Source organism: Amblyomma americanum, chromosome 2 (genome assembly GCF_052857255.1).
Source record: "Amblyomma americanum isolate KBUSLIRL-KWMA chromosome 2, ASM5285725v1, whole genome shotgun sequence".
NCBI classification, from domain to species: domain Eukaryota; kingdom Metazoa; phylum Arthropoda; class Arachnida; order Ixodida; family Ixodidae; genus Amblyomma; species Amblyomma americanum.
Window position 1 is genome coordinate 61,568,140 of NC_135498.1, and position 18,248 is coordinate 61,586,387.

At 45.1% G+C, this 18,248-nt stretch overlaps 1 protein-coding gene across 7 annotated transcripts in view; it reads right to left on the reverse strand.

The window, feature by feature from the left end:
• Nos (Nitric oxide synthase) overlaps nucleotides 1-18,248 on the reverse strand; it is a 321,111-nt gene that overhangs the window by 61,959 nt on the left and 240,904 nt on the right. For 6 of the 7 annotated variants that reach the window (XM_077654487.1, XM_077654482.1, XM_077654484.1 and 3 more), the window contains exons 2-6: nucleotides 10,959-11,055; nucleotides 5,863-6,005; nucleotides 4,552-4,714; nucleotides 3,106-3,197; nucleotides 1,869-2,010 (exon numbers count right to left, since the gene is read on the reverse strand). In XM_077654487.1, coding sequence (XP_077510613.1) covers nucleotides 1,869-2,010; nucleotides 3,106-3,197; nucleotides 4,552-4,714; nucleotides 5,863-6,005; nucleotides 10,959-11,055 — 637 coding nt within the window. The remainder of the gene's footprint in view (nucleotides 1-1,868; nucleotides 2,011-3,105; nucleotides 3,198-4,551; nucleotides 4,715-5,862; nucleotides 6,006-10,958; nucleotides 11,056-18,248) is intronic. The other variant, XM_077654486.1, reaches the window with a different exon arrangement.

Genomic DNA, 18,248 nt, shown 5'->3' on the forward strand with positions numbered 1-18,248 from the left:
TGCAAGCGATCGCGGGACGGCGATGGAGAACGCGTGAGGAGGACTGCTCCGAGCGGAGTACAATTCCTCACTGTTTACGCACGTGAGATGTTTGTTGAACAGCGGAGCCACTTTAAGTAGCACCTGTGCGCATGGTCATTTTGTCAGGCAACCAGCCTTCGCCTAACTCACCACTTATTGGAACAATGACACTTTCTACGCAAGCTTCTCACGCCCGCACAGATGGAGAAAGTGAAAAGAGGTCGGGTTAGTACGCAGTTCTTCGAACGCGTTGGTTTGTATACAGATGCGCATTCGCGTCTAAATTCACGGAGGGCCGATTCACACCAGCCCCGCCGCGGTGGCTCAGTGGTTAGGGCGCTCGACTACTGATCCGGAGTTCCCGGGTTCGAACCCGACCGCGGCGGCTGCGTTTTTATGGAGGAAAAACGCTAAGGCGCCCGTGTGCTGTGCGATGTCAGTGCACGTTAAAGATCCCCAGGTGGTCGAAATTATTCCGGAGCCCTCCACTACGGTACTTATTCTTCCTTTCTTCTTTCACTCCCTCCTTTATCCCTTCCCTTACGGTGCGGTTCAGGTGTCCAACGATATATGAGACAGATACTGCGCCATTTCCTTTCCCCAAAATCCAATTATTATTATTATTATTATTCACACCAAGGAAGGAAAAAAACTATTGAGCAAATATGACCACTGTATTAAGATGCGCGCGCGTGTAGGTGTTCCGTGGTAATGACTCTCAGCGAACCAGTGATTTATTGAGGGGGGTAATAATTCGTGCTTTCTTGTTTCCCCTTTTCACCTATACCGCTCAAGCTGCAGTTCCGGGAACTCCCGCAAGTAAAAGAATCTGTAATTTGCACCTTCTCGGATATTTAATGTTAATTACAATTACTAATATCTACTAATATCGAAAGGGCCATGATGCGTCACACGCATAGAACGTATTTCTTTTAATTTGTAGTGAATTCGTACGCAGGTGACACAGAGTCAAAAATAACCTCTCGAAGACCAAGATCCAGGATTCCAATCTTAGTACTGGCGTGGCTCAAGCAAAACAACGGCCTCAAAGGCTAAACATTCAACGCAAAACTTTGAAACACCCACTGAAAGTTGCAAGCCTTTTTGTTAAGAAGCACAGAAGGAGGCAGAAAGCTCACCGAAAAGCAAGATGGTAATCCCTGCATGCTTTTTGCAGGACTTACTCCTTCGCTCGACAGAGAGCGGTAGAAGGAAATGCGTTAGAACTAAGTACAAACAATTCCCTTCAGGTATAGAGGAACACTAAGATTATGCACCAGTGTTTGAGAGAGAGGGAAATGAAAGATGGGGAGGAAGATGGCAGCACTGCTATTGGCTACTCAGCACGACGGGGAAAGAATACACAAAAGGTGAAGAGGGAAATGAGTGATGGAGCAAGGGAATGGTAAAGGCGAGAAGCGTCCCTCCGCGCTTCAGTGTGCAGCGCAGGGGACTATAGTCTGATACAACTCAAGAACGAAGCGGCTTTTTCCCGTCAAAAGACCCCCTTACACCCAATAGCGTCGGCCGATTCTCATGAATCTGCTATCCTGGCAATGCAAGCAGTGGCGTGAAAACACAGGGAGGGGACAATCCCCGACAATGAAAAGACGTCTGCCACTCCCTGCATTGTCATGCTAGCAAGCTCACGAGAATCGGCCGACGCCATTGGCTGGAAGTGGGTCCTTTGACGGGGAAAAGCAGCTTGTTTCTTTAGTTGTGTCCGACTACAGTACTTGAAATAGAACTTTAAGAGGTTAACACTGTTTCGGGAGTAACCTACAGGGTGTTTAAGACAAGTGGCATAGAATACTTGGCAAGAAACTGTTTCGGCCGTTACCACCGACCTCGGTCAGTTCAACGGAGGCCGGGTCCCCGATGACGCTCCCGTCGGGCTGCTTGTGCCCCGCGAACTGGATGAGCTGGGCGTTCCACACCTTGTAGTCGTGGTGGCCGTCCGTGCGGGGCGGGAAGATGGTGATGGCAGACCTGCGAGTTCGCAGCGGTGGCACGGTCTAGTGACGTTATACGACACAGGCCGCTTATGCTGGTTCAGTGCTGCCTAAACGGTAACTGAGGACCAATTAATTGACTAATTAAGAGATAAAAATTAATAGAGGCCTGCATTAATATACTACTGCGTTCTTATCACAAAGAGACCACCCTCTCCGAAAACGGAGCACTAATCAGCAAAAAAAAAAAAACTAAATACAGGCGTCGCCATCACCAGTCGACTTCGTGCGCGAACTCCGAATTTTTTGCGCGGTTTTAAGAGGCTTTGCTACAATAACAATCACTTTAAGACGGTGGCAACCAGTGCTTCTCTAAAGTGAGGATAAATATTTTAATATCAACAGCAAAGTGTACCATCGGGGGCAAAAGTTTGCGGGACGCGAGTTCTAGGAAAAACGTTTATTGTAGCTCCAGCTCGCCACCCGGTCGCCTGATATCGCTACCAGAAGAAGGAGAATTTAGGTCTTAAATGCCTTCATACAATATCAGGCGACTGGGCAGCGAGGTGGAGCTACAATAAACGTTTTTCCTATAGCTCGCGTCCCACAAATTTTTGTCGCCGATAGTACGTCATAGGCCGTGCTTTTGCCTTGTCTGCTTTTCCGTCCGTTACTTCATTTTCCGTTCCATGGATATAACATTTCTATGGCAACTAGTTCGCCACACCATCGATATGCTTTGTTGTGACGCGCCGAGTTTAAGGCGTGGTGTCAGTCAGCTGTTCTGTCTGCACATTCTTCACCGTTTGCAGGGTTGATCTAAATCATTGGAAAAGAGACTGTTCAGTTTCGCGCACAGTTAACTGCATCTCCCGCAGACCCAGCTTCAATTTACTGATATAATTACGGCGCACATGCAAACAGGGTTCGTGCTCCTCCTGAAGCAGTAATCTTTTCTTCCGTATCTAGGAAGTATGTAGCACGTTACGTAAGGCCGCTAGAAGCGTGTCTCAGCTGTTGTTGTTGGCTCGGAATCAACTCGATTTGGTTGATAGGTAAATTAATGAATACATTTAACTGAAACTAAGCCAAGAATCGAGAGAGGGGGGAGGGGGGAACGGAGGCACCGTACCTGATGTTTCCTTTGTTTGTGCTGTACTTTAGGTGGGCGCAGATTGCCTCGTACATGTCCCTCGCCGTGTAGCAGTGCCTCGCATCGAAGACCTGTGAGATGGTAAGAAGACCCGCTATTGTCAGCTAGTGCGCCGTTAGAAGAAGGAGGGTCGAGCAGGTGTGACGGTGGGAAATATTTATTTCAGCACCAAAACAGCCCACAGCAGGTACACCGTGTTTCGGAATCAAGTTAATATGTTTATTTGCATCTCAAGTTTTCTTTCGTGGAGTTGCGCAGACAGGTGTGCCCAATAGCTAGATGCGGCACTGGGGTGGATTGTGGTTTGTTGCGCACGCAGGTATTGCTGCCAGAGCTCCTTCCATCGTTTTGTGAAGCGTGTAATGTGCTCGTGAACGGAGGTTGTAAACGTATGATAAAGACGAAAGGAAGCATTTAGTGCTTACTAGAGAAGTAAAATTTATTTGTACTTTAGTGCAGAACTTGAAAATTTAAGGAATGGCGTGCCTAAAAAAACAACAAGGAAAACAGGCATCTCACTCAGTCTGGAAAGTATATTTGACTACAGACTAATAAGCTCCCATTTCATATTATTTCTGCACAGTACCTTAAATGTGTCTAAATATCAATGTCCAGAATGCAGCCTTAATATTCATAAATATTGTCATGCTATATTTAAGATCATTGGCTGCGAAGTATTTTAGAGGAAAATCATGATGTTCGTGCGAATCATACTTAATGATTCAGAAAGACTCCAGTGAGAGCTTGTCGCTAAACTACTAAAATAAGCGCCTATATTGCAAGTCAGAAATAGCAAATGCAAATAAGTATGCTAACACCAATGTAAGCGTCGAACACTGAATTCGCGTGTTGTCCCAGCTGAGCTTTCGCAAACAACAAAAACCTCAAGTTAGAAACCAAGCGCGAGTAGTTCAAGCTTCCATCTATTCAATAACACATGCAGCATTCTTGCTTGACCGCGGAATGTGGGAGGCATATGCGTACACAGCCGCTCAACTCTAGTGCCGAACACGACTACCTGTGCTTCGAGGAATCCGCTGCGGGGACGCACGTGTACGCAGCGAAAGTGTTCCTTTAATTATAGCAGACTTGCGTGCAGGAACCATGCTATCGTTCAAGAGCTGCAAAGACCAGCTCCACAACAATTTTTTTTTAAGTGCGCCTCAGAATACAAAATATTTCCTTAAAACCACCAACTTGAAACCTGCATGACACACTTGTTTGTAATCCTCAAGCAATGCTGAAGACACACTCCCTTCGGAACTGCAGCGGCAATGCTTCTGGTTCCTTTAGGTTCTTCACGTTCTCACACAAGCTATATAGTACAACATGAAAGAAGGCCCCGGCATATTTTCTTGGAATGACAAACGCACAGAAAGAGGACATGTTCGTGTTACAGCTCGGACAAGTCGCTTTCGTGTATACCTGCAGCTTGGACCACTGTATCCTGCCGATGCACCTCGCCGAGTTCCTCCATGCGAGCTTGGCTCCGAAGACCAGCTCCGTCTCAGTGAGGTCGTAGGTGCCTCGTGCCTGCACCTGCCGCTCCACCTCGGACCAACGCTTCTCGTGAGCCTTCGAGTGGAACCTGCAGGCACGCAGAACAACGCATGCAAGAACACAGTTATTTTATGGCACACAAGAATAATAAAACAAACAAGTAGGCAAACAAATGTATAAGTTTCACTAGGAGATCAAAAGTAAATCTTCTGAATTATTTTATTAGGTTCGTTATATCTGTGATAAATATAACTTAATTTTTTCGTTTACAGTCCGTAAAATTATCATAATGAATTAAGGTAGAATTCATAAAAATGCCCGCCTCGGTTCCAGAGTGGATGCAGTGTTAGGCTGCTTAGTGCGAGCCCGCGGAATCGATTGCGGTTGCGGAAGCCACATTTCAATCAATGTGAAATGCAATAACGCCCGTATACTAAAATTTTGACTCATTTTACAGGATCCCAGGTGGTCGAAGTCCATTCATATCATTCCGCTGAAGTGTGCCTCAAAGCCCACAGTGCTCCTCTGGCATGAAAGAACTTAAAAATCACTGCGATCGAAACTAACAAGTTCTTGGCTCCGATCGGGATCACAACGAATAATTGCTATGTAAGTAACCTAGCTGAGATGAATTTATTCACGCTGGTGCGTTGATGGAAAGCCATGAGAGTACTAAAGGGTGCACTAACGGTTGTCTACTGCCCCATGCTCTTCGTCTGGAAGGCTGAAAGTTGTTAATAGATAGGTTTCTCCTTGTTGCAGCTTAAACCAAAAACAAAAAACCGTATGAGCACTCAGATTCCCAAAGAAACTAATGAGTACTGAGTATAGCAGCCGCCACGTTTTTCACGCCGCCATAAAGAACAGTTGCTGTGCGAGAAAGACGGAAGAACAAAGGAGACAGAAGAAATGAAAAACCCACAAAGGAGGAAACAACGGAGACCTGTAGCCCATCTTAAAGAAGGATATGAAGGATAAAACTAAAACGCACCTACAAAAGGCATTTTGCTCATTTCCGGAAAACAAGGGCTCTTGTAGAACGAACGGCGCTTTACGTAGCAGCGCGGTTGGCTCCACACAAGTTTTCCTCCCTTCCTTTTTTTTCTTTGCGCTTTTAAAAACAACTCGCACAGCTACCACGGAAGCTTGATGTCGACTAAAGCGCTAGTTCAAAGGAACTCGGTTTGGCTAGAAGTGCTCCTCTCTCCGTCCTACCCGGCGAGAGCGCCCGCATACCTCTTGATGCTGGTGTAGAACTGGTCCAGGAACTCCCTGGCGTGTAGCAGCACCTCTTCTTTGGGTCGGGGCTCCTTGCCGTTCCGTCGGAGCGGCCCGCACATCAGCGAGCCCTGGCAGATGGTGCTCGTACACGGAAGCGGCTGTGAAGAGTAGGGAACGGTGATGAAGCCTCCGAAAAGACAAAAAAAAAGACCCCAAAAAGGATAGAAAAAGGAGAGACGACCCTTCCGAGCACTCTCCGACTGTCTCCCTCCCAACGTTTCCCGGTTGCTTCCCCATATTTTTGCGTACACTGGTTCGGGCGGCAAAGAAGAATAAACACTTCCGTGAACCCCCCCCCCCCCCCCTCCCCCCTTGCCTGTGACATCCTTCGGTATATCATTTTTTACTCCCACGTTCCTTTTTCCCCCGATACTTGTCTCCTCTTTTCTACTACCCTTTCTTTTCCCTAGTGCTGTCGTCGTGAGTCGCACTGACGCACGTCAGGCATGCAACGTAGACAATGACAGAGGACAGTGGGCAGTTCCGGGGGCTAAATGGGGGCGTTCTACTATGCGACGAGCGACCGTTGTCCGGCTCTTGATAAATGGCGAGCCAGGTTGGGATCACAGCGAGTGCGACACTGTGCGAGGCATTCGTGTGTGTGCGTGTCTGTTGCCGTATGGTCTTTGTCTTATTCGTTATTCCGGTTGTACTACGCCTGGCGTGCGGTTTCGTGCGTTCGTAAAGAGAATGTTAAATGGTCCGTGTCGTGGCTGCGGGATGCCCCTCCCAGCCTTTTAGGACGGGATAACGGACGGAGAAAAATGAACTGGGTAGGGACTCGCCTCTACCTAGGTAAACATCCCCAAAGTTTGGAGTTTAAAAGCGCTAAAATATATTTTCTCTTCAGCTTCACGTGTCTACGCATGAGAGGTAATGAATATTAGAAAAGAAAACATCTGTAAAATGAAACAAAGATTTCAAGCCTCGTTCAGTTTCGGAACTACAGGAGAACGATTTGGAAATACTGCAGTTCTTCAAACATGTCCAACGAGAGGTAATCTATCTAAATTACGTAGCTCCTGTTCCTTGTAGATGTTTTCGATTAGTCTAAGCGCAAATCGATAATCTTCACGACCACGAACCGCACTGAGCTTTCCGCTGAAGCTCTGACAGGTGCGTTTTCTAAGCTATTACCTTTCCCTGAATATAAAAAACAAAGAAACCAAAAACGAGAGATGTTGCTTTAGACTTGCGTGCATAGAACAGACATCGTGGTGTGCAAACGTTTTAGTATATTTTGTTCTGTTTAGGTAGCGTTGTTTCCCGGACTGAATATTTATATTCCTATCGTCTAAGCGTTCAGGTATATCCTTGTTTTTCTGACAGCCATTGTTAGAAAATGAAGTGCGAAGCACCGGCCAAAGAGCAGACCAGATAATAGAAGTGCTCACGTAAGTTACGCCTCCTCGTCGCGATTTATTGCGCAGTTGTTGAACAACAACAACAAAAAAAGACGCGCCATATTCAGCCAGCGTATTAGAAATAAACCAGAGCCATGCACAGTACTAACCAGCAAATTTATATCGTCCGTATTTTATTTCACTGCGAACTCAGAAACGCGGCGCCGACTTCGGTGCACTGCAGAAGAAACGCATATCAAGTGCTAAACAGCCAGTGCTCGGTGCGCGCCACGAATTTCCCCCTCCTTTTTTTTTGCATTGTTTAGGCGTCACGTAGCAGTCATGGACAACACACTGAGGCTGCACTGACCGGTGGAGAGATTATTTTATTCCATGCAGAGCACCTCCCGTCAACAGTTAGCTTGCAAAACGCTCTATAGAGTGCAAGAATATCGACAAGTAAAAAAAAAAAGGCCCATTACTGTAGTATAAATATAACGTAAAAGTAAAAGAAAAGCACGATGCAAGCGCACGCACGCGGAGCCATTTCTGTTGATTTAAAGCCATTTTAATTTTTCGCGCAGTGCTATACAGGCGCACGTACCCTGAAATATCAGTGAATATTGTCACTTTTGTTAGGGTTTACGTGATTGGAGCTAGGTTTTCAATAAAGGAAGATTAATGTGGAGCCGGCCACCCTCTGGCCTTCCACTTAACTTGTCTCTTTAAAGCGCCTGTGCGTTCAGTGTCCTTTTTAAATCAGCCCGGACTAAAGAAAGAATTAAAGAAAAAGAGTAACTTTTGGATAACAATTCATGGGGAATGAGCGTGCTAGGGCGGCAGTACGTGCATTAAGCGCGACGCTGCGTGGTCAGGCACAACGAGCCGGCATTATCGAGGAGCACTTGCAACACGAGGCGCGCCTAAAAAGCGCGCGAAAAAATAGAAGGCTAGCTGGTAGTAATCAATCTGCCAACAGGATACGAGCTATGAACCTTGGGTTTTACCCATTTCACCCACGAGCTGACGGCGTGCAAAGCTAGCACGCGCTTATAATGGTCGTCGGTTCTCTCTTTTTTTTTTTTGTCTAGCGTCGCAAAAACAGCCGCGGCGTCAAGATTGACGCCCGGCGGAGCGAGCGTTTTATTACAAGCTTAAGATGCGAATGTTGCTATTAAGGTGTAGTAACGGAAGTGGGTGTGAGAGCGCAGATGGAGCGAAACTTGATCCCCTTTAAAGCCTGAAATATGTTACGATGAGGCGTTCGGGATAATATACATGAATTTACTCAACAATAAACAACAGATCGCTGTGAAATGCGATCGCGGTGGTTTTTGGAAGACGACCTGTTTTCGAACTTAGCGCGCCGGCAGAGCTCACTGAAAATTGTCGAATAGTGTTGGTGACAACGAAAAACGCGAGTCGTAGTAGACTGACAGCAACTTTCTCTTAGGTTAAATAAACTGCATCCGTAATGCGAAACGCTAGTTTAATGAGAACCATATAGGGCTAAAGGACCTCATGCGGTCAATATAAATTAGAAGTCCTTCACTAAGGCGTGCTTCAAAACTACAAGTCTACTTTTATCGAAATCAATCAATCAATCAATCAATCAATCAATCAATCAATCAATCAATCAATCAATCAATCAATCTTCATGCTGCGGAAAGCTGCATAAAGTTGAAGGCTGAGCGCAGAGGTATACAATCGCTTTCTATAACCGTAATTTTATCGGCGAGGCGTGAAAGTAAGGATTAAAGCGGTGACAGATGGATTAGGCAGTTTTTGAGATTTCAAAGTTGGCGCTTCCAAATGCCTCTTACGCCATTCCAAACACCTCAGTCCTTAACACCGCTTATTCTTCAACGCCGCCTAAACTAATCGCACCAACTTGATGGATGAACTGGAGGCATTCGGTTGTACGCTTTTTCAACGAAAACCATGTGGCTGCGGATGAGGATGAGACCACACGAACGGAACCGAAATGAAGCGAGTCAGAGGTTCCTTGCCTTCTAAAAAATAAAAAGCATATATCATAAAAATGGCCGCGGACATTTAATAAGTCGTGAAGACAGGAGAAAAATGAAAGATCAAGAATTTAAACATGAAGTTTAGAAAAATAACACAATTAGCTATCCCCGGACACTATGACAATCGAACCTTAACACTCCGAAGGAGAATCTATGAGGCAGATTTACTCGGTAGCTGCTGCCATAGGATATGAAAGAATACAAAAAAAAGAGTGAAAGATGCGAGAGAGAGAGAGAGAGAGAGAGAGAGAGAGAGAGAGAGAGAGAGACAGAGAGAGAGAGAGAGAGTCAGTAAGAGCTGCTACCAGTGTCTTTGAGAATAGAAAACATTACATGCTGAGATTTTCGCTGAAAATTCGTTACCTGAAGTTCGCATGCGTCTGCTGCGTTAAATGACGAAACGAAGCGCGAACAATGCCAAGAAAACAAAGGACATCGAGGGCAACGCAAATCATGAATGACGGCTGTGGGTTCCGAAAGAAGTTGGTCATAAAAGAAACTGGAGCCCGACACTAAAAGTAGTGCAATGCCTGATCTAAGCCCCTTGAAAATCAGACGCGATTTCGACCTAATGCGATGGCGTGCGCCGGTGGGAACCAAATGTTGCGAGGGCAAATGAGAAACGAGAGACTCGTTCGCAAAAAAAAAAAGCATAAATGAACCTTCTAGGCTTTGAAATAAAAAGAATAAATAAAAAACAGGCGGAAATGAAAGATCGCAGTTAGACTTGTTATGGGCACTAGCTGAACGAGAAAAAAAAATTCAACGAGGGTGGCTGCCTGGTAGAAATAACGCTTTTCGTCTAATACAGTTTTCAATAGCGACCTCAAGTACCCGACTGGCGAGACGACGATGAAGAAAACCTTCCTCCTCTCCAACTCTATCAAAATGAAAAATCTGTGCTCAAGGCAAAAAATTTTAATTGAAGTAATCTTCTTCATATTTTCCCCTGCTGCATCGTATACGAGAAAACGCGCATTAGTGTTCTCCTCTTTCTTCCTCCCGTGTCGAAAATACACACAGAACGTTTTCGACTGCGGCTAATAATTTGAACTTGGGAATTAAGAACACGCATTTTAGCCCTGAGCTAGCCGAAAAAAAAATGGTATATTTTAAGGAGACGTCACATCTCGCCAGGGAGCGGTTTGTGGACTCGCGTAAATGTCACCAGTGTAGCCTGGTTCTTTTCTCTCTCCTCCCTCCCCACCACATCCCTTCTCCACCGTAATTTCTATACTTTCAAAAGCTGGCGCTTTTCCCCTAATTGCCGGGCCTGTCTTCCCTACCTCCTCCTTTATTTTAGTCATGCCGTGCACGGATCGCCGTCGCGACATTAACCGAACGTGCATTTGGTTAACGGCGTGTCCGGTGCTTGGTTTCCAAAGGGAGTCGTTGAATAAATGTCGGCCGCATTAAAGTACACCCGTTCACTTCGCCCTCAAGAACACATGTGCTCGCGCGTATACTGAAATGGACGCTTTCGACGCAGCTGGAAGCTGGTGGAGAGAATAGGGAGAAGACGACGAGATTGAAATGTGTCTCACCCTGAGTCCCGAAGTTTCATTTGACATTTTTTTCTGAAGTGTTCGGTTCGTTTTTGACGATGACGGGCGAACGGCCAAGTTTAGTGGTTGCTGCGGGAAGATGAGTCCCGGGTGGGGATGATCGGTTTACTCACATTCCGCGCGATTTTGTGCAGGGAGTCGACCAGCATCTTGCCCGTCTCGACATTGCGAACGATGAGGGGCCGCTTCGCGGAGTTGTCGCAGTCGCTGCTGCAAAGATAAAAGAGAGAGAGAGAAAAAAAAAGGTTAAAAAACGAAGGCTGCCCACTGTGCTTCTGTGAACGCACTTCCAAAACACATTGCCGAGAGAAGGAAAATGAAACAATGCAACCAACAGTTCGAAAAACTAGAGAGGCATTTGTGTCAATTTGTTATCGTGAGGTGCTTTCCGGGAAAGAAAAATAAGATAACGGTTTTTTCCTTTTTTTTAGTTTCCCGTTTCCTCGCAATAAGAACCATGATCCTGTGGCTCACCTTCTAGCCTCTACAAAACAGTGCTTTAAAACGAACGCAGCGGTTTCTTGTGTCTCACTACCGGCCTTCTCGTGACGTCACATATCAATAGCGGACATGAAGGAGAATTATATGAAGGGATGAGAACGCACTTTTGTGTCCTCTTCCGTAGGGTGCTCTAGGGAGCCAGAAAAAGGAATTATGCTTCCTGTCAGCTCGAGCTCCATTTGAAAGCGGGGTATGCGCTGAACGATTAACAGGAGTATAGAAATACATGCGTCAGTTCATTGTAACGCGTGGAATTTGGCCCTAAAACTGGCCTCACCGACCAGATGACATCATGCGGCCATCTCTTCAGTAGTGTTTAGATGTCATAACAAGTTCTGCGAATGCAGGGCTCGTGTGTGAACTAGTGAACCCCCCGTCCCTCTTCCTCCAAAATAAGGGAAACAAGTTGGTTAACCTAAATGTGATACATGATATCATGGATCTATTTACTTGCTTCTTCCCGTTACCGTTAATCGACGGCAAAGATTTTCGATTATAACCGCAATTTTCTGCCACCTCGGATACTTTAGAGAACGTCAGCTATCGCTGATAATAACAGAAGGTGTTGTTAAGCACTGAAAGCAGAGACACGGACGAGTCTCATGTGCTGACTTCGCCAAGGTTGCTTGGTGCAACGGAAACGCGGCCGGGCGCCAATATGCATAAAAAGATTGAGAATGAATGACAAAAGATTAGCTTTCGTGGAACGCGTATAAAGGTATGAAGGCAGAATTCAGCAAAGCGTTTCAGCACTTTCAGGCTTCTCTCTCATGCAATTCGTGTGCTATGATTCGTCCTGCTGTTATTATCATCACGGTCTACAACAATTAACTGAAGGCAGCGTTCCAATCATATGAGCCGATGAAAGGCCTCGTCAACAGTGCTCCAAACAAAAATGAAAAAAAAGGAAAGAATCAAGGTATGCGTTTCAAACGTGCTACTTCATAGCCTGGATTCAGGTGCCGTGCGTCAAAGAAGCAACAACGATCTTCCGAACGAGATGACTCTGAGTTTCAGAGACTGGCGAAGAAAAGAAAACGCCGCTGCAGCAGGCGTTTCTAGCTCGGAGACTTCCACTGCGAGGACAGGGTGGAGAGGCCAAAGATTCTCATTTTTGTCTCGTAGGCTGCGCGTAGAAAAGCAACCGGAAGAGGATCCGTAAGTGACGGTCGTATACCATATCACTCTGCCAAAGAATACGACAGAAGAAAATAGTGGTCCTGTAACAAGACTCTTGGTCGTTTCGTACTTCTGTTCTCATTACACTGTGAGGAATGCTTCTCAAGGCGGCGCAGAAACCGATGTAAGTAGAAAGGGGGGGGGGGGGGGGGGAGGGCGTGTTAGAAAAGAAGATATTGCGAAGTGCTATAAAGAGCTTATGAAACTCGCGGACTTCAAGAAAGGGCTCAGCACACCACGAACAGGTTGCGACTACTTTAGCTTTTTCGTGTTTCTGCATACCAACTTGTTATGGCATCGAAGACGTTTTTTTCGCGGAATAGTAGTGCAGAACAGAAACCAAAGATGTGCTAAGACTATTAGGTCACATCGGTTAGAGAGCTTCGCCCTATTTGTTATCTTAGTTTTCGTTTGAACCCCAAGACGCTGCTATCTTCAAACCGTCGCAATGGGCTAGCATAAACAGCTATCGAAATATTTTATTTGTAAATCTCATTCTAAGCAACACAAAAACCACTGGTGTACGTTTATCCGCCGCAGCAGCTTAGCGGCCTCGACAATGATTGCTGAGCTTGCAAGACGACTTCCCGTGTTTCATACTAACCGCCCGGTGGCGCATTTCCATGAAGTCAAGATACAGTTATACCCGCGCACCAAAAAGAAGCCCAGGTTGCCAGACGTAATCCGGAGCCTTTCACTTCAGCGTGGTTCATAACAAAGAAAAAAAATGCAGCGCAAAAAAAAAACACGCATGGACGAAAGAAGAAAGACAAACACAGCGCTGACAGCGCTGTTGTGTTCTGTCAGAGCTGTGTTTGTCTTTCTTCTGTCGTCCGTGCGTTTTTTTTGCGCTACATGTTTTCCTTTACTATGATGAACCAACAGGCCCAAATACCACCCTTCATCTGTGGTTCATAACCCAAAGCGCTGTTCTATTATGCAAGAATCCATTCTCGACAATAAAACGCGAATGAGAAGCGATGGATGAGCATATCGAATATCTAAACCAAAATGTTATCGTGCCACGATATATCGTTGCGTTGCGTTACGTTATGTTATATTATGCCATGTTATGTTATGCTAAGCTATGCTATGGTATGTTTTGTTGTGTTGTGTTCTGTTCTATTTTGAACATTTGTGCACAATGCGGCGACGTTAAGTGTAGCCAGTATCCTATAAGCTTGGATAACGGCTGCGTCATTTAGAGACTCTATTATTCATAAAAATTGCGGTGTGTCCAGGGCAAAGGAAGGAAGGAGTGTTGGAGTGCCTGCAAGTAAGTGGTTCAGAAAAACTGACAACTTTTCTGTAGGCGTGTTATTTTTCGAAACGATAGGTCCGCCCGGGATATCTTCTTTATACAAGTCTTATGCGGAAACGTTGTGAATTTTAGGAAGTAGGTAGAAGCGTCCTGCTTGCTTTAAAAAGTTGTAGTCGCAGTGCGTTATTAGTTCCCTGTAAAAGGATAATAAGTCTGCCAGTTTGCTCAGGATTACATTGAAGAACCTTAAAGTGAGTCAGAATCTAATTTCTTATACTGGCAAGAGTCGTTGAGTTGCCTGATGACCACTTTTTTGTATTTTTCAGCTGGCGGGGTGACTATGCTATCACCTTTGTCTGCCCGCATAATGACTTCATCGGTTTTAGAGGCTAATTGGTTTAGGGTAGCCTGTTCAGTCGAGGAAAGGTTTCTTTGCATACAAGCTTGCTTTGATTCTTCTATAATTTCTTTGCAAACAGATTTAATATACACGTCTAATTTGGGACTTTGTTCCGCGTCCGGTGTCCACCAGCTGTGCGATCTTAGACGGTGGAATTAGGGCTCGCTGCTTCAGTTTGGTGAACTCGTGTTGATCACATGTTAGAAGCTGTAGGTAAAATAGGAATGGGGTTTTTCGTTTTTTTCGATCAAGTGTTCCTTAATACGCATAAGTCGCGCAAATTCAGTGTGATCTCAGTGAAGTCTACACTCGTTGAAATTATTCTTACTTGGGCAAAAGTTGGGCAAAGTGAAGCGGCCAACCTTAATCCCACCGGCCTCAGGGCCCGCAGCACGTGGACACCGGACGCGTAACAGAGTCCCGAATTAGACTTGTATATTAAACCTGTCTGCAAATAAATTATAGAAGAATCAAAGCAAGCTCGTATGCGAAGAAAACACTCCTCGAATGAACAGGCTACCATTAAGCCAATTAGCCTCTAGAACCGATGTAGTCATTAAGCGGACAGACAAAGGTGGTAGCGTAGTCATCCTGCCAGCCGAAAAACGCAAAAGAGAGGCCATCAGGCAACTCAAAAACCCTCACCATTGTAAGAAATTAGATTCCGATCCTACTTTAAGGCTCTACAAAGTAATTCTGAGCAAACTGGCTGACTTATTATACAGAGAACTAATAACGCACTCAGACTCCCTTCGCAAGAATTTATGCAAATATCTCTATGGGGCTAGTACAATCTAAGCTTTTAAAATCATTTTTAGGAAAACCGCTCATATACCTGCGTTACAAAGACATTTTTATGATACGGGAACACGGAGCTGAGACATTGAAAGCATTAGTCTCGCACCTTAATTCATTCCACTCTAGCACTGAATTTACCTTCCACTACTCTAAAACGCGTCAATTTTCAAGACACCACAATTCCTTTAAAAATACCCAGCTTAAAAGCACACTTTACAGGAAGCCTACAGACAATACTCAGATTTCACTAGCCTACATCATCGAAGACGCTGTAAGCAAAGCATATCGATAGGACAGACAACGCACATGAGAAGAATATGTACCGATGACGACGACAATTTGAAACACCTCCACTCACTAAGGGACGCCCTAAATATTAGGAACCATCCCCAGAACTCTCTTAATTATGCATTCCAACGAGCACTTTAAATCGAGGCGAAGCACTTAAAAAAAAACAAAAGCTAACAGTGAGCGGCCACTTATAACGAACGCCCTTCGAAACATAATGTTTTGCGGAAATAACACCCTATTTAAACTGGCAACGATCGTCTCAAGAAACTATTCTGCGTCACATCAAGGGTAACATACAGACGCAACACAAACCTGAAAAATATTTTACTACATGCTAGGCTCGATAAGACACCCCCACCGACAGTAAGCTCATGCTTTAGGCCTAGGTGCGAGACATGGAAGCATTTACAAAGAGACACTACAATTAGAAGCGCGGCAAGCGACTTGAGCTTCGATATAGAGACTAGCTTTAACAGCGCGTCGTCTAATGTTATCTACATGCTTAAATGCTCCTCTTGTCAGAAACAATGTATCGGAGAAACCGGGCGAAGCGAAAATTGAGTGCCAAACTAGGTGGTCATCGAGCTGACACAGCAAGGAATGCACAGAAGGCACTGTAGCAACACATTAATCAACGTGGTCACAACTCCGATGAAATCAGACTGTTCATTCTTCAATCAGGCTTCAAATCTGGAAGGGACAGAAATTACAGAAAAACATTTCTAATTCACAAATTTAAAACCTTATTTCCAATAGGAATCAACACATCCAGAGGAAACTTGGAATCTCTCAGGTACATTGCAGCACTGAGGCAATTTCTTTTTAAGAAAAAGGGTTTTGAACATGATCAGAGCATTTCCCAAGACTTCCCAATGCTGCTTTAACGTTTCTTACACTCTACCCCTAATTCCCCTGAATCACACCTCCCCCCTCTCTTTTTTGAGGTCTCTCCTTCTCTCTGTTCGTTCAGTTTATTCTTACCTTATGGCCTGCACCTCTTGCTATAATTTCTCAGGAAGCCTTGACTTCCACATGCCTTTCCCTTCGGCCCCTTCCTTAAGCGCCCTCTCTGATCTCGCCCCCATTTGTCGTTTTCCTTCAATTTATTTTTTCCTCTCTTTTTTTTTTGCCCCTCGGCATTTCGTTCCGCCATGCTGATTAATTCTCTTATCTGAGTTTTACCGATCAGCCTAGCCACCTGTCGCAGCTGGCCACAGCCTTACAATCCCAAGTTCGCATTCTCCTCACGCTCAACATCCCTGGATTCCTTTTGGCTGAGCTGTCCTTTCATTTTTTTTTCACAGTTCTGCAGGTCAATCTGTTCAACCTCTTTAGCAGAAAACATGCCCGGACAAGATTCATCCTAACACCCTTCCCAAATCACGTCCCCTCCCCCTCACCGGGCCTTCCGCCTCGGAGTGAAGAACCTATTTAAACACCGCCAATGATGAAGACAATTCCTCTTGTCGAAACGTTGGCAAGCGCCCTGAGGCTTTACTCCCTTGTTTATTTTGTAATTATCAAGAACCGTCTGCCCACCCTCAGTCTACCATATGTTCTATTATGTTTTGTTACGTTATGTTTTGGAATATTATGTTTTGTTACGTTATGTAACTGTCATGCTATGGTATGTAATTCCAAACGGCCCTGAGGGTATTAATAAATGAAATAAATGGAATGAAATCCAGAAGCGACACGTGAAATTTGAGGAATGCCGTAGTGGATGGGTCCGGATTAATGTTCCCCATTTGGGGGTCTTGCGCTGACATCGCACAGCACATGGGCGTATTTTGCGTTTCGCCTCCGATTGCGGCCGCTGCTGCAGGGGTTCGACCTCGTCCCTTTGGGCTCAGCAGCCGATCGCCATAGACGCTAAGCTATCGTGGCAGGTATATGTGAAGAGACACAACGGCTTCACAGTACGGCCAAATGGCCTAGTGATACATCGATCAGATAAAGGTTTCCCTGCTTGATCAGCGATATCAAACTAAACTTAAGGAAATGCCAAAAATTTGAGGGTGGACAGGTGTGGATGGCTATAAGAGCGTTTTATTTGACTGGAAGGTTAACGAGAAGAGGATTCTGGCTAGCAAGACCACGCTGGAACTGGGTTCTAATTTACATGTACAAAGGGACACAACGACGTCCATCGTTTCGTTATCTTTACATGTTAGAGCAATCTTGGGTACTCCTTGCTTGTGTACATTTATGCTCTTAAAATACAATTTACGACGAGCAAGGTCGAGCTGATATTTGCACGGAGTCACTCTTTTTTTCTATCACATCGGAGAAAGCTGTAACAAGCAAGGTCTTCTGTCGGGGATATTATAGAAACCTGACGCCTCGGTATCAAGAACCTCAACATATCACACTTTTGTAACGAGCGTTTAAAGAGAGCTCGTATAATTAAAAACAAAACACGCGTCATAATGTCTCTACAACTCATGATTTATTGTTGCTGCTGCGGCTAGCACTTTAAATGTTACGCACTTGTTTTTTTCTTTCTCGGTCGTTAAAACGTTACTTGCAGTTCATAAAACACACCGCTGCAAGCAGATTGATTTTAAAGACCCGGGAGTCCAATTTACTGCAGCAAAAACAATAAGATGACTGTTTAATTTTATTCTTTTGAGCACTGCGGGTTAAATTATGTCTTCTCGAGGTAAAGTAAGAGCATAAAGATAAACGCAGGAAATGTGCCGGTGTCTAGACAGGCTAATCACTGACCGAAAGGAAGAAATTTTACGATTCGGAGAACCGACGAACCAGATCAAATAGCGCACGGTATATAGGTGATATAGAGAAATGTAATTACGCGGTTGTCGGACTGGAGACTTGGTGTTACACAACATTAAGGATCACCGGTTACAAAACGATCGAAACCACCGATATCGACCGGAATCGAGAAGGACACGCCGTTAGGAATAAAAACCGTGGGGTTTAAGGTAAAGAAGAGAGAGCCGCAGATTTCTC